Below are 22,890 nucleotides of genomic sequence, written 5' to 3'. Positions count from 1 at the left end.
GATGTGTTAAGATAGCTTCTATTTTACTGTGCAAACACAGTAGGGGGTGAATAACACACTAGTGCAATAAAAATTGATACCTTAATAGTAGTTTATGGCCTTCAAATCTTGGAATATTATCATCCTCATTCCCCATGACAGTGGTAGGGCAGATAGACAGACATATAGATGTGGAAACCAAGCTTCAGACTTTCTTAATGTTATTTTGATAGTCCAAAGCTTAGCTGGGATATGAATTGTGCTGCCATTCTGCCAAAAGGACAGTAATACGTACAAAGTGGTAGTTTCAATAAGATGGATATAAATTGTTACAAGATTTCAGAGAAGAATTACTAGCTGGAAAGATCAAAGATGGCTTCTTGGAGAAGGACATCAATGATGGATTTCCAAGTGCATCCAAAATGGTGACTACAGGCTCCAGTGCATTTCCAAAATTGGTTATGACTTCATGTTGGTTATAAGGATGTTCTCTTGCTGAAGAGTTTCCCCAGAGCAGCCTTCATGTCTCGGTTTCTCAGACTGTAGATGAAAGGATTTAACATTGGGGTCACTGCGATGTACATCACAGTGATCACTGCATCCCTTAGGCTGTAACTGGTCAGAGGGCGGAAATACATGCCCATGACTGTCCCATAATACAAACAAACAACTGTGAGGTGGGACCCACAGGTGGAGAAGGCCTTGAGCACACCGTTGGTGGATGGAACCCTTAAGACTATGGAAAAGACCTGAACATAGGAGACGACGATGCTTAGTAATGGCACAGAGAAAACACCAACCCCTAGGTACATCATCTTCACGTTAAACTGGGTGTCAGAACAGGAGAGCTTGAGTAAAGGGGTAATGTCACAGTAGAAATTGGCCACTTCCTGGTTTCCACAGAAAGACAGACGAGCTGTGAGCAGGGTGTGGGGGAGGGCATTGGTGTTTCCAACCACCCAAGACCCAACCACTAGCAGGACACAAGCCCTTGGGCTCATAACTGTTGAGTAATGAAGTGGGCGGCTGATGGCCACAGCACGGTCATATGCCATTGCAGCCAAGATATAGCTGTCTGTGTTACCCAAAGCAATCATGAAATACATCTGTGTCAGGCATCCCCCAAAGGAGATGGCTTTGTTGCCTAACATGTGGTTGACCAGTGTGTTGGGGATGGTTACAGAGGAGAAGAAGATGTCGACAAAGGAGAGGTTGGCAAGGAGAAAATACATGGGGTTGTGGAGGCCAATGTCAGCGTGAATGGCCAAGATGATGAGCAGGTTTCCTATCAGTGTGATGGGGTAAATGAAGAGGAAGAGGATGAAGAAGAAATCTTCCTGTTCTTGCCGACCTGTAATTCCCAGAAGGATGAAATCCAGGATAGAAGATTGGTTTTCTTCTCTCATGGCTCCTCTGTTAAGAAACATTAGTGAAGTTACTGTATCTAATGATCACTCTAATCAAACAGTTTTGACTGAAGTCACCAAGTCTCTCTACAATGGAGTTTTCCAAATCCAGAGATAGCCAACATTTTGGGGGAAATGTTAATCAGTGGGACTAACTGTAGTTAGCCCCAGACACTCACGTCTGAGAAGTGAGCTATCTGTGATTCAGCGTATCCCTCCCCTTCCCAGAACCACCAACCAAACACCTAGAATTTAATCAATAAACAAATAGTTAACTTTCATAATGCATATCCTAGATACTTTGTTATGCCTATTGGAAAAATTACAAATGTGGGGAAAGTTATATTTTTAATCTATTCATTCAACAATTAAGACATAGTTTCTGTTGTCAGGAGCCTTACAACTTAATGGAAAAGTCAGAATTACACATTAATTTTATTGTAGATGATAAAGAAATTACATCATTTTGGAGTCTTTGATAAAATAATTTAGTGCAAAGAGTATTTCAGTACAAGAAGCAGCCAGGAAATAAGTAATTTTTCCAATGACCAAACTCTAAGTGATCCCAGAGCCCAGGAGGTAACAGGTGTTTACACTGACACAGAAGATCGTAAGTCACAGGACCACGTGATGTAGGTCATAGCAAAAAGAAGCCTGGGGAATTTCCTCCCCAAGTGTCGATTTTCAAAGAAGACTTTCACCACTTTCTTTGACAGCTTTCATCTCTTTGGAAAATTCTCTAATACAGAAAACTGAAAAGCTTTTCTCTTTTCTTCACTTTCTTCATTATGTCTTTCAGGGACTCATCCAGTTAACTGCATAGTTACTTCAACTACTGGTTTATAAACTCTCAGATCTGTGTCTGTAGGCTTGATCTCTCTTTTCCTTATTTCTGCGTTCAGCCTTCCTGCCAATAAGCCATACTATGTACATCCAATCTAAGTAATCTGCAAGCTTTCTGGAAGGGGGAAACCATACTTTGTTTATTTTAATCACTCCCAGAGAGATCACGGTTGGATGTGTTTGTTATATGAACCAGTAAGCCTGCACTCAGTTTTTCTCGAGTGAAATCAAGGTTTATTTCTTGGGTTCCCCACATGTAGGATACTAAGAGACACACTAACACAGTTTATCCCTCACTTCTACATCAGATCTTATTGATTCTTTTATAATAATTTTTAGTAATGCAACACTTCCACTAATTGTCTTGGAGCCTTAGCTTAGATCATCATTTTCTACCTGAAATATTGTAATGCACCCTCAAGTGCTCGACTACAGATCCTGTTCTCTTTGACTCACTTGTCCTCTCATGCATACTAATTAAGGCAGAGATTACTAGGTGTTCATCCAATTCCTGTTGTTTCTTCTTGTACCCACAGTTGAACTACACTTCCCAGGCTCCCTTGCACTGTGGTATGGTCATGTGACTGAGTTTTTTGCTAATCCATCCATGTGTTCCATTTCTAGGCTTCTTCCACACTTTTTTTCCTCTTGTGCCAACTAGATGGAAACAGCTGAATGAGATAGTGGAGTCATAGGATGGAATGAGCCTTTTTCTCTCATTCTCCACAGCCAGCGGAGCCACTCACCGCAAAGGACACCCACTGGGACTGTTACATAGAAGAGAAGTAAACTTTCCTTCTGTGAAAACTATTACATATTTTGTGATCTATTTGTTACTATAGTTCAAGATTTCCTAAATAATTCACCAATTTTTCTAAGGAGAATTCTCCTCAAAATTAATTCAATCAACAATTAATTTAATTATGAATTCTTAATGTCTCCAATAGTTCACATTACATGCTAAGCAGAGGGGATGTACTTCTAATGATATTTCTCCGAAATATGATGTGTTTTTTTCATCTCTGTACCTAAAGGAATTTGGTTTTCTCTCTCAAAATGCCTTTCCCTGTCTTCATGCAGAATCATAGTATCTCAGGTATGAGAGGATCCCATAAAGCTAAAGGGCTTGGAAACTGGTCAGTTCATATTGTGTGCAGCATATTAGAGATGCGGCTCTTGGCAATGTGGTGGACTAAGCCAATGTTGGCATGTCCCATTCCAAATAAAACACTTAAAATCCTAGATAAAATTTTTAATTAATAAAAATACACATAGCTAATCCTAAAAGAAAAAGAAGGGAATATCTAAGTATGAGAAACAAAAAGAAATCTCAGAGCAAGTGTTGTGAGCTATAGCTGATGCTCTTGTGTCTCCTTGGGATTTCCAACTGCAAATCAGGCCCAAAAGGCAGGAGGCTGGTGTATTAATTCCCTGTTGCTACAGGAGATGTGGCCACAGATCTGCATGAACTAGAGAGCTAATTTGAGTCCTTGCATAAAATACTTAAGTGGTGCCCTATTTGTGAAATAACACTAGAAAATTTTTTTTTGTCATATTAGAATTGGAAAGGAAAGAACAAAAGGATTACATTCACAAAAAATGTGATTGTCTACAAGAAAACCAGAGGGAATCTCTAGATCATCTGTAATGGACTCTTTAGAGGTAAAAGCAAGTTTGTTTGATATAAACTAAATATTAAAAACAGTCACTGCTGTTATTATACTTAAATAATTTTCAATTAAAAAGTATAATTTTGAGAAACACTCCTCATTTGCAAGCAGTAGAAAATATTAAGGAATGTAGAAATAATTCTAACAAAAGAGATCCAACTGGTTTCAAAAGTTATAAAATATAACTGCAGGATGAAAAAATAATACCTAAAGACATGGAGAGATAAACAGGGTTAATGGCAAGACTGACTGGTAAAAATATCAATTCTTCTACAGTTAATCTATGGATTTGATGCAATCCTAATAAAAATGCCGCAGGTGTCTTTTAAATATGGAGTTTTGCACACAGATGAATAAGGAACCATGAAGAGCAAAAATAGTTTGAGAATACAGAAAAAGAAGGAAGAAATTGCCTCATCAGGTACTAAAATGATTTATTATGGTAATTTGAGCAGTGAAGTAGTACTGGTGTAAGGAATAAAAAATACGACCTCGAGGCTCTAGGAGAGAGATATATAACATTTTATTAAGCGTAAGTATATAACATGAGTTGTTTAGAAGTGGGCAGAGAAAGGGTGGAAGACCATTTTGTAAAGTGTGTTGAACCATGAGATACCCATATAATGAAAAGTAATTACTAAAGGATTTGTGGTGAAAAGCAAAAGTTCAGAATATGTAGAGGACTATATAAGCACATCAAGTCAATGTACTTCTTAAACTTACAGAATATTTTATGTCAAACCTATCTCAATAAACCTGGAAAAAAATATTACTACTTCAGGAGGTGGTCAGAGGTCAGAAGTGAGGTAACCACATGAGAAAGTACCTCTACTTCCTCCTGTTTTCTGGGACAAAGACCAAGAAGAGTTACCAGAAAGGGAGGTTTTTTTTCTGTCTGATCTTGAGAATGTGGGTTCTGGAGTCAAGGTGTGAGTGCTAGTTTTGCCCCTACCTCTCTGTGTGACTTTAGGCAATTCAATTCACCATTTTTTCATCTGGTAGCATGAAAAAAATAAGTCTACTTACCTCTTGGAGTGTTTGTGGAGGTCAAAGAGATAATGTAGGTGGTTTGTTGCTGGCTATATATCCCTCCATGTCACTGTCATAAAGACTCTGTTCTTTATCATACACAGCCCTAGCTAAGGAGTCAGCCCAGATGCCATCAAAAATGTCCTCCTGGTCTTGTGGCCCCCACTCCTATTCCACAAAGGGGAAGTTCACATTCAGTGCTGTAACACCTGTTAACATTCCTCCTAGGGATCAGGCATGCTGGCGAAGGAGTCAGTAGTAACCTAGAGACTGGGTCTCTGGTCCCCTCCACTTAAGGTGAAGGGGATAGGACTGGGATAGTTAGGAAAGAAGAGCCCTGAGTTCCCTAAACATGGGCAGAAGAGGTGGAAAGAACTGTCCTACATGGGGCTCAAAGATGAGGCCTCTAGTTTGCTCTTCAAAGAAGCAAAGTGCTCATAGCATGGAGAATATTAGGAATTATTCACCAGGTTATAATGTCTCTTGAAACATGACTCCCTGAGGTCTTTATTCTGGCCATAGTTCCGAGTAACTGTTGAGACTCATTACATACTCCTACAGCTGTGCCCTGGGGGAAGAGTCAGTTCTCAAGAGCAATCTTTCCCAGAGCTTTCCTAGAAGAAGGATGGGCAAGAGAGTTTCCCAGAGAGTGTTTCTCCAGGCTGTAAGCTCTTGGCTGACCTCTTCTAGCCTCTTTGCTGGAATATGGGTCCCTGTCCTCTGCTTCAGCACAAACTGGAACTCTCTTGGGAGCCACAAAGATGGTGGTACAATTGAGCCCCTGGTCTTACTTCCAGCCTACACGGAAACCTTTCTAGTGCAAAGAAAGAATTCTATTTTGTCTTTCTATGGGATGCTACCTGAAGAAGGTTAGGATTGGTGTTATACTTTCTTTATCTAGTGGCTGATGATCAGTCTCTTAATTTTTTAGATTCTTAGAGATGGAATGGACCTAGATATTACCTAGTCTACTTCATGCTATGTTACATTTATAAAAGCCCTGATGAATGGTCATTATCCTATGAATTCATTATCCTATGAATTAGGTCACTGTGTTTCTGCAGAGGACCATGGTCAAGATTGTGAGCTGATATCAATCCTGGCTCTGCCACTTACTGGCTGTAACTGACTGAACAGTTTTTAAATTTTTAAAATTATTTTTATTATTTTTTATTTTGGTATCATTAATCTACAATTACATGAAGGAAATTATGTTTACTAGGCTCCCCCCTTCACCAAGTCCCCCCCACATCCCCGTTCACAGTCACGGTCCATCAACATAGTAAGATGCTGTAAAATCACTACGTGTCACCAAGTTCACAGTCACTGTCCTTCAACATAGTAAGATGCTGTAAAATCACTACCTGTCATCTCTGTGTTGCACAGCCCTCCCCGTGCCCCCCAACACTATACATGCTAATCATAATTCCCCCTTTCTTTTCTTCCTGCCCTTATCCCTCCCTTCCCACCCGTCCTCCCCAGTCCCTTTCCCTTTGGTAACTGTTAGTCCATTCTTGGGTTCTGTGCTTCTGCTACTGTTTTGTTCCTTCAGTTTTCTTTTGTTTTTATACTCCACATATGAGTGAAATCATTTGGTACTTGTCTTTCTCCACCTGGCTTATTTCACTGAGCATAATACCCTCTAAGCTCCATCCATGCTGTTGCGAATGGTAGGATTTGTTTTTTTCTTATGGCTGAGTAATATTTCATTGTGTATATGTACCACATGTTCTTTATCCATTCATCTACTGATGGACACTTAGGTTGCTTCCATATCTTGGCTATTGTAAATAGTGCAGCGATAAACATAGGGGTGCATCTGTCTTTTTCAAACTGGAGTGCTGCATTCTTGGGGTAAATTCCTAGAAGTGGAATTCTTGGGTCAAATGGTATTTTTATTTTGAGCATTTTGAGGAACCTCCATACTGCTTTCCACAATGGATGAACTAATTTACATTCCCACCAGCAGTGTAGGAGGGTTCCCCTTTCTCCACAAGCTTGCCAACCTTTGTTTTTGTTTGTCTTTTGGATGGTAGCCATCCTTACTGGTGTGAGATGAGATCTCATTGTGGTTTTAATTTGCATTTCTCTGATGACAAGCGATGTGGAGCATCTTTTCATGGGTCTGTTGGCCATCTGAATTTCTTCTTTAGAGAACTGTCTATTTAGCTCCTCTGCCCATTTTTTAATTTGATTATTTGCTTTTTGTTTGTTGAGGTGTGTGAGCTCTTTATATATTTTGGATGTCAACCCTTTATCGGATCTGTCATTTTCGAATATATTCTCCCATACTGTAGGATACCTTTTTGTTCTATTGATGGTGTCCATTGCTGTACAGAAGCTTTTCAGCTTGATATAGTCCTATTTGTTCATTTTTGTGTTTGTTTCCCTTGCCTGGGGAGATATGTTCAAGAAGAGGTCACTCATGTTTATGTCTAAGAGATTTTTGCCTATGTTTTTTTCTAAGAGTTTTATGGTTTCATGACTTACATTCAAGTCTTTGATCCATTTCGAATTTACTTTTGTGTATGGGGTTAGACAGTGATCCAGTTTCATTCTCTTACATGTAGTTGTCCAGTTTTGCCAGCACCATCTGTTGAAGAGACTGTCATTCCCCATTGTATGTCCATGACCCCTTTATCGAATATTAGTTGACCATATATGTTTGGGTTAATGTTTGGAGTCTCTATTCTGTTCCATTGGTCTGTGGCTCTGTTCTTATGCCAGTACCAAATTGTCTTGATTACTGTGGCTTTGTAGTAGAGCTTGAAGTTGGGGAGTGAGATCCCCCCCACTTTATTCTTCCTTCTCAGGATTGCTTTGGCTATTTGGGGTCTTTGGTGTTTCCATATGAATTTTTGAACTATTTGTTCCAGTTCATTGAAGAATGCTGTTCGTAATTTGATAGGGATTGCATCGAATCTGTACATTGCTTTGGGCAGGATGGCCATTTTGACGATATTAATTCTTTCTAGCCAAGAGCCTGGGATGAGTTTCCATTTGTTAGTGACCTCTTTAATTTCTCTTAAGAGTGTCTTATAGTTTTCAGGGTATAGGTCTTTCACTTCCTTGGTTAGGTTTATTCCTAGGTATTTTATTCTTTTTGATGCTATTCTGAATGGAATTGTTTTCCTGATTTCTCTTTCTATTAGTTTATTGTTAGTGTATAGGAAAGCCACAGATTTCTGTGTGTTAATTTTGTATCCTGCAACTTTGCTGAATTCTGATATTAGCTCTAGTAGTTTTGGAGTGGAGTCTTTAGGGTTTTTTATGTACAATATCATGTCATCTGCAAATAGTGACAGTTTAACTTCTTTACCAATCTGGATTCCTTGTATTTCTTTGTTTTGTCTAATTGCCTTGGCTAGGACCTCCAGTACTATGTTGAATAACAGTGGGGATAGTGGGCATCCCTGTCTTGTTCCCGATCGCAGAGGAAAAGCTTTCAGCTTCTCGTTGTTCAGTATGATGTTGGCTGTGGGTTTATCATATATGGCCTTTATTATGTTGAGGTACTTGCCCTCTATACCCATTTTGTTGAGAACTTTTATCATGAATGGATGTTGAATTTTGTCGAATGCTTTTTCAGCATCTATGGAGATGATCATGTGATTTTTGTCTTTCTTTTTGTTGAAGTGGTGGATGATGTTCATGGATTTTCGAATGTTGTACCATCCTTGCATCCCTGGGATGAATCCCACTTGATCATGGTGCACGATCCTTTTGATATATTTTTGAATTCGGTTTGCTAATATTTTGTTGAGTATTTTTGCATCTACGTTCATTAGGGATATTGGCCTGTAGTTTTCTTTTTTGGTGGGGTCTTTGCCTGGTTTTGGTATTAGGGTGATGCTGGCTTCATGGAATGAGTTTGGGAGTATGCCCTCCTCTTCTATTTTTTGGAAAACTTTAAGGAGAATGGGTGTTATGTCTTCTCTGTATGTCTGGTAAAATTCCGAGGTAAGTCCATCTGGCCCGGGGGTTTTGTTCTTTGGTAGTTTTTTGATTACCGCTTCAATTTCTTTGCTCGTAATTGGTTTTTTTAAATTTTGTGTTTCTTCCTTGGTCAGTCTTGGAAGGTTGTATTTTTCTAGGAAGTTGTCCATTTCTTTAGGGTTTCCAGCTTGTTAGCATATAGGTTTTCATAGTATTCTCTAATAATTCTTTGTATTTCTGTGGGGTCTGTCGTGATTTTTCCTTTCTCGTTTCTGATACTGTTGATTTGTGTTGACTCTCTTTTCCTCTTAATAAGTCTGGCTAGAGGCTTATCTGTTTTGTTTATTTTCTCGAAGAACCAGCTCTTGGTTTCATTGATTTTTTCTATTGTTTTATTCTTCTCAATTTTATTTATTTCTTCTCTGATCTTTATTATGTCCCTCCTTCTGCTGACGTTAGGCCTCTTTTGTTCTTCTTTTTCCAATTTTGATAATTGTGACATTAGACCATTCATTTGGGATTGTTCTTCCTTCTTTAAATATGCCTGGATTGCTATATACTTTCCTCTTAAGACTGCTTTTGCTGTATCCCACAGTAGTTGGGGCTTTGTGTTGTTGTTGTCGTTTTTTTCCATATATTGCTGGATCTCCATTTTGATTTGGTCATTGATCCATTGATTATTTAGGAGCGTGTTGTTCAGCCTCCATGTGTTTGTGAGCCTTTTTACTTTCTTTGTACAGTTTATTTCTAGTTTTATGCCTTTGTGGTCTGAAAAGTTGGTTGGTAGGATTTCAATCTTTTGGAATTTACTGAGGCTCTTTTTGTGGCTTAGTATGTGGTCTATTCTGGAGAATTTTCCATGTGCACTTGAGAAGAATGTGTATCCTGTTGCTTTTGGATGTAGAGTTCTATAGATGTCTATTAGGTCCATCTGTTCTAGTGTGTTGTTCAGTGCCTCTGTGTACTTACTTATTTTCTGTCTGGTGGATCTGTCCTTTGGAGTGAGTGGTGTGTTGAAGTCTCCCAGAATGAATGCATTGCATTCTATTTCCTCCTTTAATTCTGTTAGTATTTGTGTCACATATGTTAGTGCTCCTGTATTGGGTGCATATATATTTATTATGGTTATATCCTCTTGTTGGACTGAGCCCTTTATCATTATGTATTGTCCTTCTTTATCTTTTGTTACTTTCTTTATTTTGAAGTCTATTTTTTCTGGTACTACTATTGCAACACCTGCTTTTTTCTCTCTGTTGTTTGCATGAAATATCTTTTTCCACCCCTTGACTTTAAGTCTGTGGATGTCTTTCGGTTTGAGGTGAGTCTCTTGTAAGCAGCATATGGATGGGTCTTGCTTTTTTATCCATTCTATTACTCTGTGTCTTTTGATTGATGAATTCAGTCCATTTACATTTAGGGTGATTATTGAAAGGCATGTACTTATTGCCATTGCAGGCTTTAAGTTTTTGGTTACCAAAGGTTCAAGGTTAGCTTCTTTACTATCTTACTCTCTAACTTAACTTGCTTATTGAGCTATATAAACACAGTCTGATGATTCTTTATTTCTCTCCCTTCTTATTCCTCCTCCTCCCTTCTTCATATGTTGGGTGTTTTGTTCTGTGCTCTTTTTAGGAGTGCTTCCATCTAGAGCAGTCCCTATAAGATGCCCTGTAGAGGTGGTTTGTGCGAGGCAAATTCCCTCAACTTTTGCTTGTCTGGGAATTGTTTAATCCCTCCTTCATATTTAAATGATAATCGTCCTGGATACAGTAATCTTGGTTCGAGGCCCTTCTGTTTCATTGCATTAAGTATATCATGCCATTCTCTTCTGGCCTGTATGGTTTCTGTTGAGAAGTCTGATGATAGCCTGATGGGTTTTCCTTTGTAGGTGACCTTTTATTCTCTCTGTCTGCCTTTAATACTTTGTCGTTGTCTTTGATGTTTGCCATTTTAATTATTATGTGTCTTGGTGTTGCCCTCCTTGGATCCCTTGTCATGGGAGTTCTGTGTACCTCTGTGGTCTGAGAGGCCATTTCTTCCCCTAGTATGGGGAAGTTTTCAGCAATTATTTCTTCAAAGACACTTTCTATCCCTTTTTCTCTCTCTTCTTCTTCTGTTTCCCCTATAATGTCAATATTGTTCCATTTAGATTCGTCACACAGTTCTCTTAAAATTCTTTCATTCCTGGAGATCCTTTTATCTCTCTCTGCATCAGCTTCTCTGCGTTCCTGTTCTCTGTTTTCTAGTCCATTAATGGTCTCTTGCATCTCGTCCATTCTGTTTTGAAGTCCTTCCAGAGCTTGTTTTATTTCTGTATTCTCCCTCCTTAGTTCTTGCATATTTCTCTGCAAGTCCATCAGTATGGTTATGACTTTTGTTTTGAATTCTTTTCCAGGAAGACTTGTTAAATCTATCTCCCCAGGTTCCTTTTCAGGGGAAGATGTAGCAGATGTCAAAGCTGTGTGGGTTAGTCTTGTGTGGATCAAATTTTTTTGCCTTTTCATGTTGATAGGTGCAGTGGTGAGCTATTGGCTTTCTGTCAGCTGGGAGAGCTAAGGCTTTCCACTTGCTCCTGGCCTCTTTACTGGGACAACTGCGACCCCTAGTGGCTTGTGTTGGGTAACTGCGTGTAGACTGGGTCTCTGTATCTTGCCAGGCCAGTATGGAGGAAGCTCCCTTGCTGTGGGCGTGGCAAGCCTCAGGCTGCTGCTCTGCTATGGTGGGGCCGAGGAGGGGTAAAGGACGGGGGCACTGTTTGGCTGTTTACCTCCGTGAGGGGTCTCAGAGCTGTTGCCCAGGGGGTTAGTGCGCCCGGAGTTCCCTGGAATTTCCAGCTGCTGGACTGTGACTCAGGATGCTTCCGTCCAGTTGTGGGGTCCCTGTCCCTTTAAGACTTTCAAAAAGCACTCGTTTTTCTTTGTCACAGGGGCGCCGGCTTTGGGACCTGCTCACAGGTCTTGCTGTCCTGTTTCCCTAGTTTCCATCACTCCGCGCATGCACTGTGTCTGCGCTCTGGTGCGGATGGCTGGGGCTGGGTGTTTAGCAGTCCTGGGCTCCCTCTCCCTCCCCGCTCCAACTCCTCTCCTCCCGTCGGCAGCTGGGGTGAGGGGCGCTTGGGTTCTGCTGGGCCGGGGCTTGTATCTTACCCTTTTCACCAGGCACTGTGTTCTCACAGGTGTGGATGTAGTCTGGCTGTTGTCCTGTGTCTTCTGGTCTCTCTTTTAGGATTAGTTGTATTTGTTGTATTTTCAAAAATATATATGTTTTTGGGAGGAGATTCCCACTGTCCTACTCATGCCGTCATCTTGGCTCTGGAATCTGAACAGTTATTTAACAAACTCGATCATCTCTGAAATGGGAGTATTAATAAAAACATCTTCATAAAGTTGTTATAAGGATCAAGTGAACTAATATTTGAAAAATTCCCAAACAGAGCCTGTACATAGTTAACTTATTTGACTAATTCATACTCTACTCATGTTATTGTTACACTACTCTCCAAAATCTTCTATCAGATCTGCTCCTGGTAGATGTTATGAAAACATTTTTTGAATTGCAATTTCCTGTAGTTGTATTTCAGGTTACATCATCCTATTTTCTGTGCTGTTACTTGCTTTGTGTTTGGATCATGCCCCAGTGTCCAGGAATGGACTGCCCAGGCATCGATTAGATGACAACCCATCCTAAAAATTTTCTTCCTAGTGATAACATTTTACTGTTGGTGTCCATCTGTGAATCCCTCACTGTTTCCATTCTTTATTTACAAGGTACCAATTTGGGGCATGGAATTATACCAAATAGTATGGAAGAGAACTATGAAAAAATGGTGTTTCAACCCTCAAACACTGCAAATCTTTTTTTGTGGACAGTGACTACAGTCTTCATAAGTTTATCAATGGAATCTATGGTACTCCTTTTATTCCCAAGGAGAAAAACTTTGGATGGTGAGAAAGGTAAATTTAATTGACTATTGATAAATTCTAGGCTTGGTTAAATCCCTTCTTGTTTAAAGATTTTTTAGAAAGGGAATGATTTATGAGATATGTTTTCAGAGTAATAAAAAGTGAGCAACACCCAAATACGTGGAAGAAAAAACTGTACTTGAAAGAAATTTAAGAAAAGGAATAAAACCATTCTTAGAAATTATTTTTTCCACGTTCTTAAGATATTAAAATATGAGAAAGTATAAAACAGAAACAAATTTTGCTGATAATGGAATTAACCAAGAAATAGCAGATAAAAATGAATAAGGAGCAGAAAAATTATTATAACTGGCATTTAAACAGAATTGACTTTTCAGAATATAAATTAGTAACATGCAGGACAGACTTCATAAGTCCTTTCAGAGGGATAGAATTTGATAGAACTTGAAGTGTGACATCTGTAAGATTGTAAAATAGGAGTTTTCTACTGTGATCAACTCATAGAATATTGCTTTTGACAAACACCCATGGACAAGAGGTCCTTTGTGGGAAATTGGGAGTCCAGCATAGAAATTTCAGCACATTTGAATAAAAAACCCTGAGAATAGATGCACTAAAGAGGGTAAGAAGTATAGTTTTACTTTACCTGCACCATCCTTCCCCTAAGCTGGCACAACTCAGTACCAAAACAGATGAGAGGCGCCCTTGGCCCACAATTTCTCCCATGCAGGAAACTGAGAACATAGTGAGTAAGCACCTGGCTTCCCCAGCCATGCAGGATGCTGCCCAAGAAGCCCACTTCTTTCTTAACTCAGCCACAATACTGATGACCAACGTGGCTGAGTGTTGAGAGAGGCTGGGAGCACAGCAACCAGGGCTCAGAACTCATCAAAGATTTATAAATGTTACTAACCCCTTTGTGGACTCCATTTGGAAGCCCCCTTATGAGCTGCTGGGGACACCTCAGCTGGAGACCACCTCCCCCAAAAACTGGTCCACAGGCACCCACAAAGCCCTGTGCTTCCCCAGCTCCTCTGTGTCCCACTCCCTGCATGCAACCCTATGGAAGGTGAGTGTGAGTCTTTATAGATGGCTAGAAAGTATGTGCAGAAAGCCAGCCAGACTCTGCAGGTTTGGAAGAAAGCCCACATTTCAGGGTATCAGCTAGGGAAACACAAAAGATGAAACACAAAACACAAAAGATGAAAGGAATATCACTGCAACAAACTCTTTCAATCACAAAGGAACACATTAAGGAGTAAAGAAAGGAAAAAAACATAAAACAGTCAGAAAACAACAAAATAGCAATAGTTAGTCCTTACCTGTCAATAGTTACTTAAATGTAAGTGGATTGAATTCTTTTATCAAAAGATATAGAGTGACTGAGTGGGGGAAGAAATCCCAAACGGCAAACAAGATGCAACTATATATTATTTACATGAGACTCACTTCGGTTTCAGGGTTGAAAGTGAAGGAATGGGAAAAGATATCCCATTCAGATGGAACACAAAAGAACAGGTGTAACTGTAGTTGTATCAGAGAAAATGGACTTAAGTAAAAATCTCATAAGTGACAAAGAAAGTCACTCTATAATGATAAATGGTTCAATTCATCAAGAGGATGTAATAATTATAAATATATGTGCACCCAACGTTGGAGTACCTAAATATATAAAACAAATTCTAACATATCTGATGGGAGAAATAGGAGCAATACAATAATAGCAGGGGACCTCAATATCTTACTATCTAAAATGGATACATCATCCAGACAGAAAATGAATAAAGACACATGTCACTTGAACCAATTTTTGACCCAATGGGCCTAACACACATGTATAGAACATTCTTCCCAACAGCAGCAAAAAACACATTGTTCTGAAGCAACATGTAACATTCTGCAGGAAGGATCATGTGTTAGTCACAATACAAATTTTAGCACTTTTAAGAAGACTGAAATCATATCAAGTATCTTTTCTGACCATCTTTTCTATTGTTAATAGAAGTCATTAACAAGAGGAAATCTGGAAAATTCACAAATATGTGGAAATGAAACCACATGCTCCTGAACAAACAATAGGTCAAAGATTTAATCAAAATAAATGAAATATATATTGAAGCAAATGAAAGTCGAAACACAACATACTAAATCATAGGATATAGCAGAGCAGTTCTAAAAAGAAAGTTTATAATAATAATGCCTACATTAAGAAAAAAGAAACTTCTTAAGCAAATTACCTAACTTCACACCTCAATGAACTAGAAAAACAAGAATAAACTAAACTCAAAGTTAGTATAAGAAAGAAAATAAAAAAGATGAGAGCAGTAATAAATGAAATAGAGACTAGAAAAACAAAAGAAAGGTCAATAAAGTAAGAGATGGTATTTTGAAAAGATAAATGAAATCAACAAATGCTTAGGTAAAGTAACTAAGAAAAAAGATGACTGAAATTAATAAAATTATCAAGAGATGAAATATTGTCACTGATACCACAGAAATAGGAATCATTAGAGGAAACCAATAACAATTATATACCAACGAATTAAATAAGTTAGAAGAAATGAATAAATTCTTTGAAACACACGACTTACCAAGACTGAGTCATGAAGTAATGGAAAATCTGAACAGACCTGTAATGAGTAAGGATATTGAATCAGTAATTAAAAACCTCCAAACACAGAAACATTCCAGGACCAGATGGTTGCACAGGTGAATTATACCAAGCACATAAGAAGAATTAATACCAATCCTTCTCAAAGTCTTCCAAAAAATTGAAGAGGAGGGGACACTCCTAAACTCATGAGGCCACCCTTACTCTGATATAAAGCCAGACAAAGACACTACATGAAAAGAAAATTAAAGGCCTATATTCCTCATGAATACAGATGCAAAAAATCCTCAACAAAATATTAGCAAATGGAATTTAACATTACATTTAAAGGATCATAAACTATGATCAAATGGGATTTATCCAGAGATACAAGGATGGTTCAGCCTAACAGAAATCAATACGTGTGATACACAACATTAATAGGATGAAAGATAAAAATTATATGATCATCTGAATAGAAGTGTAAAAAGCCTTTGACAAAATATAGCATCCTTTCATGATCAAAGATACTCAACAGATTATGTACAGAAGTAACATAGTAAAGGTCATAGTATGACAAACCTGCAGCTAACATCATAATGGTGAAAGATTTTGGAAGATTTCCTCTAAGATCAGTAACAAGTCAAGGGTGCCCAGTCTTAACGCTCTAATTTAACATGGTACTGGAAGTCAATTTTGAACTTTTTGAAGAACAAATTTTTTGTTTCCTTGATTTTTCTCTGCTGTTTATCTGTTCTCTATTTCTATTTTTATATTTCCTTTCTTCTGCTGGCTGTGGGTTTAGTTGTTCTTTTTCTATTTCCATAAGTTGTAAAGTTAGGTTGTTGACTTGAGATCATTCTTGTTTTTTGATGTAAGCATTTATAGCTAGAAATTTCCTCTCTTTTGCTGCATCTCATAAGTTTTGATATGTTGTGTTTTCTTTGTAAGTATCTTCTCATTTCCCTCATGATTTCTTCTTTCATCCACTGATTGTTTCATATTGTGTTTTTTTTTTTTTGGAGTGGTGTTTCACTGCTGCAACTTAAAAAAGTTTAAAAAAATTTCTTGTATTGTGGTACACACAACAAAATGCACAAATCCCAGTGCACAGCCAGTGAATCCTGACATGCACACGCACTCATGTAACCATTGCCTGGATCAGGACATTCTCACCAATTTTTTTTTCCCCATCACCCATTTCACCCATTCCCTGAAAATTTTTTGAATTTTCATTTTCTGTATGCTGTTGATGTAGAAATTTATCCTGTTTATTTTCAGGGAAAATACTTTGTATGATATCAATCTTCTAAAATATATTAAAATTTATTTGTGGTCTAACATGTAATCTATCCTGGAAAACAGCCCATGTAACCTTGAGAAAAATGTGTATGTTTTTGTTGTTGGGTGGTGTGCTGTATATGTCTAATAGATCTTGTTGGTTTATTGTGCTGTTTAAGTCCTCTATTTCCTTACTTCTCTTCTGTCTGGTTGTTCTACCCATTATTGTGAGTGGGATAGTGAAGTGTCCTATATCATTATTAATAGTACTGTCTTAATTCCCTTTTCAGTTCTGTCAGCTCATGCTTCATATATGTTGATGGTCTGTCATTGGTTTGTAAATGTTTATACATGTTAAATATTCTTGCTGTACTGAAACTCCTTTTATTATATAATGTCCTTCTTTGTTACCTGTAAACTTTTTTGATATGAGGCCTATTTTGTCTGATATTAATATAGTCACTCCTGCTCTCTTGGTTACTATTTGCATGGAATATCTCTTTCCATTCTTCCACTTTCAACCTGTTTGTTTCTTTGGATCTGAAGTGAGTCTCTATTAGACAGCATTGAGTTGGATCATGAGGTTTATTATTTATTTTTATGTTGGTATCATTAGTATATACTTACATGAGCAACATTGTGGTTACTAGATTACCCACATATCCCATTACAGTCACTGTCCATCAGCATAGTAAGATGCTATAGAGTCACTACTTGTCTTATCTGTGTTATACTGCCTTCCCCGTGCCCCTCCTCACCACATTATGTGTGTAATCGTAATGCCCCTTTTTCCCCTTATCTGTCCCTTCCCACCCATTCTCCCCAGTCCCTTTCCCTTTGGTAACTATTAGTCCATTCTTGGATTCTGTGAGTCTGCTGCTGTTTTGTTTCTTCAGTTTTTTCTTTGTTCTTATACTCCACAGATGAGTCAAATCATTTGATACTTATCTTTCTCCACCTGGCTTATTTCACTGAGCATAATACCCTCTAGCTCCATCCATGTTGTTGCAAATGGTAGGATTTGTTTTCTTCTTATGGATGAATAATATTCCATTGTGTAAATGTATCAGATCTTCTTTATCCATTCATCTACTGATGGACACTTAGGTTGCTTCCATTTCTTGGCTATTGTAAATAGTGCTGCAATAAACATAGGGGTGCATATGTCTTTTTCAAACTGGGCTCCTGCATTCTTAGGGTAAATTCCTAAGTGTGGAATTCCTGGGTCAAATGGCATTTCTACTTTGAGTTTTTTGAGGAACCTCCATACTGCTTTCCACAATGGTTGAACTGATTTACATTCCCACCAGCAGTGTAGGAGCGTTCCCCTTTCTCCACAACCTCTCCAACATTTGTTGTTGTTTGTCTTTTGGATGGTGGCCATCCTTACTGGTGTGAGGTGATTTTAATTTGCATTTCTCTGATGACTAGTGATGTGGAGCATCTTTTCATGTGTCTGTTGGCCATCTGAATTTCTTCTTTGGAGAATGTCTGTTCAGCTCTGCTGACCATTTTTTGATTGGATTATTTGCTTTTTGTTTGTTGAGGTGCATGAGCTCGTTATATATTTTGGATGTCAACCCCTTATCGGATATGTCATTTATGAATATATTCTCCCATACTGTAGGATGTCTTTTTATTCTACTGATGGTGTCCTTTGCTGTACAGAAGGTTTTTAGTTTGATATAGTCCCACTTGTTCATTTTTGCTTTTGTTTCCCTTGCCTGTGGAGATGTGTTCATGAAGAAGTTGTTCATATTTATATTCAAGAGAGTTTCGCCTATGTTTCCTTCTAAGAGTTTTACGGTTTTATGACTTACATTCAGGTCTTTGATCCCTTTTGAGTTTACTTTTGTGTATGGATCATGAGTTTTATCCATTCTGTCAATCTCTTTTTTATTGGAAAGTTTAACCTATTTATGTTTAAAGTAATTACTGATAAGGAGGAACTTACTTCTGTATTGTGCTATTTGTTTTCTATATGCCCTATGGATTTTTTGTCCCTCTTTTCTTGCATTCTTGTCTTATTTTGTGTTGAGTTGATTTTTTGTAGTGAATGTTTAAAATTACTTCTTAATTTCCTTTTGTATATATTGAATAGCTATTTTCTTTGTAGTTACCATGGATATTATGTTTGACATCCTAAAGTTATAACATTCTAATTTTAATTTATTTAATTTCAAATTTGTAGGAGCTTAACTTTTATTAAAAAAGAACTCTGCTCCTTTATGACTCTGTCTCAACCCTTTTTGGTTGTTGATGTCACAGAATTACATCTTTATACATTGTGCACCCAATAACATAAGCAAACAATCATTTTAAATATAGTAGTGTCCTAAATTACATAGAAAAACAAGATTTGGACTTACAAGCTAACCTTACAATAATACTACTTTTTACATTAACAAGTTTTACACTAATAATTATTTTTCTTTAAGTGCATCTGTTCTTTAAGTCATGTGCAAATCAAAAAGTACAGTTACAAACCATTATTATTATTATAATACTAGCTTTTATAGTTTCCCACATACTTTTATTCAGACCTTTCTTTCTCCACACAGCTTTGAGGGTCTGTCTGGTGTCCTTCTATTTCACCTTGCAGGACTCCCTTGAGAATTTCTTGCAGGGCCGGTCTAGTGGTCAGAAACTCCTTCAGTTTTGTTTATCAGGGAATATCTTAATCTCTCCTTCACACTTGAAGGTCAGTTTTGCAATATACAGGATTTTTGTTTGACAGTTTTTTCTTTGAATATTTTGAATATATCGAGCCACTGTCTTCTGGCCTCTAAAGTTTCTGGTGGGAAATCTGATGGTGATTTGTTGATGGTTTCTTATATGTGATGATGTGCATCTCTCGCTGCTTGCAAGACTCCCTTGTTGTCTTTGTGTTTGAAAGTTTACATGTCTCACTGTGGATCTCTTTGAGTTCATCCTACCTGGTGTCCATTCAACTTCTTAATTGTTCATATTCATGTATTTCATCAAATTTGGGCAGTTTTTAGCCATTATTTCTTCAAGATTTTCTCTGCTCTCCCCCTCTCTCTCCTCCTTACGGAATTCTCACGATGTTAATGTTGGGCTGCTTGTGGTATCCCACATCTCCTTTAGGCTGTGTTTTGCTTTTATTCTGCATTTTTTCTTTCTATTCCTCAGCCTCAATAATTTCAATTGTCCTGCTTTCCAATTCATTGAGTCTTTCTTCTTTAACTCTGCTTTTGAATCACTCCAGTGAATTTCTAATTTTTTATTTTACTTTTCAACTTCAAAATTTCATCTTGGTTTCTTTTAAGGTTTTGTCTCTTTATATTTCCATTTTGTTCACATGCCATTTCCTTGATTTTGTCTACATCTTCCTTTAGGAACTGATCATCTGTGAGACCCTGGTTTTTAAGTCTTTGTGAATATATCTGCCATTAGCATCTTTTTCAGGGACAGATTCTGTTGAATAATAATAATTATTTTTTGCATGGCTCTCATTCCTGTTTCTTTGTATACCTTTAGATATTTTTTGATATACACTGGATATTTGAATCTTACCTTGTAGTAAATACAGGAATCACATTCTTTCCCTTCCCCAGGATTTGCTGTGTTTTGTTACTTTTGTTTGTTTGCTTTTTTTTTTTAATCACTGTAGACTGTCTCTTTGCCAAGGATCAGCCTGCACTATAAATTTAAAGTTTTCCTTTGGATTTTTTTGAGCCTTTCTCTGGTCATGTAGGGTCACTTGCTAATTTTTTCCATATATGCAGCTATTTTTGACTGTCCTAGGCTCTAGTGTTTGGCTCCTGAAAGGGGGAAAAACAAGAAATTAAAGGGGGAGGATGACCCAGAACTGTCACTTTAAATGTCCAGGAAGTCACTTCAGCTGAGGGGAGGGAACTTACAACAATGGCTGGCTGTGGTTGAACAACAACAGCTACCTGCATCTTTGTCTGCACCTATGTGATCAAAAATAGCAAAAAGAAGCAGAGCACAGATCCCTAGCATCAGGAGGACAGCCTCCTTTTTGTCTACCCTGTCTCTCATAGCTGAGTGTGAACTGCTCTAGGAACATGTGCACAGCTGCTTGCCATGTGGCTAAGGGGTGGGGGGGGGAATGGATAGCTGGTAAGATCCAAGAGCTCAAATTGACCACAATTTACTATCTAGATTTTCTGTAAGTTGTAAGCCTTCAACACACTCAGAGTGCCAAAGTTGTTATATCAGACATATTCTCCCCGTGCAATTGCTGTGTAGGTAAGGAGATTCCTGCTGCTTTCTCCTTCACCATCTTCTATCAGACATATTTTCAAAACGTGTTTCATTTACTATTATATTATATACATTTTCCTGTATTAAAATGTTTTCAAAACATGGTTTTAATGATGCTAGGTTTTCCTCCTTCTATTAATGCAGATGTTCCCTTGCCATACCCTCTTCTACTCCTCAGGCACTCTAAGCCACTCTCAGTGCCCTGAGGATACTATGCTTTCTTTTGCTTCATCTCACAGTTAGAGTTAACTTGAGATTTAAGCCCTCCCTGACCAATACAACCAAATTAAATATGTTTTCAAATGACTCCTGTGGCACCCTATTGGAACAGTATCACAAGAGGTCAAAAGTACATATTGGATATTTAGGCTGCGTCTACTAGTCTTTGAAGCAATGAAGATAAAGTCGTGAACAAATTAGAAAAGAAAAGGTACTTCATTAAATAAAATGTACAATGAATAATTAATAAATAAACAAGATAATCTTAGCATGTGGAGAGTGCCATGGAGTTAAGCATATTGTGACTCAGATGGAGAGTAAATGAGTGTGAGTGTAGCTTCTTAAATAAAGAAGCCAAGAGAGGAATCTGAGAAGACATTTAAGCTGCAATTCAAAAATTGAGACTCCTTTGTGTTTTCTTGAAATTGCATTATATTTATATTTGACATGGAAAGGGCTAGAATTTTTCTGTTATTAAATTCTTCTCATCTATGAACATAATGTGTCTTTCCATTTTCATATTTTGTATGATATTCAGTAAAAATTTGATGTTTCCCTTAAATTGGTCCTATGCCTCACTTGTTGCATTTTTTCTTAAGTATTTCATAGGTTTTTTTTGTTGCTGTTTTATTTTTTCTATTTCTCATTCTAGCTTGTTGTTGCTAGAATGAGAAAATTTATTTTTATGCATATGTCTTGTATTCAGCTTTCTTTATATAAATAATCTCTGTATCCCTAGATACTTCACTATTGCTGGCATTTAGATCACATGTAATATTTGTTGAGTGAATGAAGGTCATTCTATCAGTACTGGAAATGGAATCTGATCTATTCTTGCCTCATGGCAGAATTCTTCAAAGTGGTTGAAAGATATGCTTTGGGTTTGTCCAGGATGTGAGAGGGTGACATGGATTTGGAGGGTGACATGAGTCAAGGTTTTGGAGTCTGAGAGAATGGGGCTTGTCTTGATTCTACCACTTAAAAGCTGTGTGACCTAGGCAAATTATTTTTCTGAATTGCTCTGATTATCCATTTCTCATCTTTAAATGTAGATAATTGTGTAACTTCATAGTGTAATGTGAAGAATATATTAAGATGATATGGCTCAGGATTGGTGGAGGGAAGTGTGGTTGGAAGGCAAAAAAAAAAAAAAAGATAGTATGGCCAAGAACTTTGGAAAGCTGTCAATATATGTCAATTGTTATTTAAATTATTATATAAATCATTTAGCCTTGAAATTTAAAAATTCCTATGTATGAAAATTTATGTCTTTTATCTTTCAGTAAGTTTGTGCAGAATTCTGAGCAGCACTTACATTTTCAAATGCAAGATTCTTTCCATTTTATTAAAATTTGCAACAGGCTGTAAATATTTTGCTGTATGCCCCCAGGATTTCTAACATTCTTGGATTGTATCGTGGGTCTCTAGTCTCTATAAGTATCATTTATTTTCTTTTTTATTTTTATCTGTGTCATCTGAATATTTTGAGAAAATCATAAGTTTGCATTCTACAAGACATGATATTTTCTGGAGTCTCCATATTAATATTAACTGCACACTATGTAGTTTAAAATTTTTTTATTGTGTAAAATACACAAACCATAAAATTTACCATCATAACCATTTTAAGTGTACATTTCAGTTGTATTAAATATACTCATAATGTGTAATCCATCACCACCATCCATTTATAACTCTTTCTTATGAAACTGGACTTTATCTTATGTAGAATTTTTAATTCACATAGTTGTCTGAAATATTTT

General features: G+C 37.5%; 1 protein-coding gene across 1 annotated transcript; it reads right to left on the bottom strand.

The window, feature by feature from the left end:
* Nucleotides 1-455: 455 nt before the first annotated feature.
* On the bottom strand, nt 456-1,385 carry LOC118922874 (olfactory receptor 1A1). The gene has a single exon (XM_036906099.2). The coding sequence runs from the start codon at nt 1,383-1,385 to the stop codon at nt 456-458; it is 930 nt and encodes a 309-aa protein (XP_036761994.2).
* Nucleotides 1,386-22,890: the final 21,505 nt, after the last annotated feature.

The sequence above is a fragment of the Manis pentadactyla genome, chromosome 4 (genome assembly GCF_030020395.1).
Source record: "Manis pentadactyla isolate mManPen7 chromosome 4, mManPen7.hap1, whole genome shotgun sequence".
Lineage (NCBI taxonomy): Eukaryota > Metazoa > Chordata > Mammalia > Pholidota > Manidae > Manis > Manis pentadactyla.
Note: the sequence above shows the minus strand (reverse complement) of the source record. Positions and strands in the feature narration are given on the sequence as shown.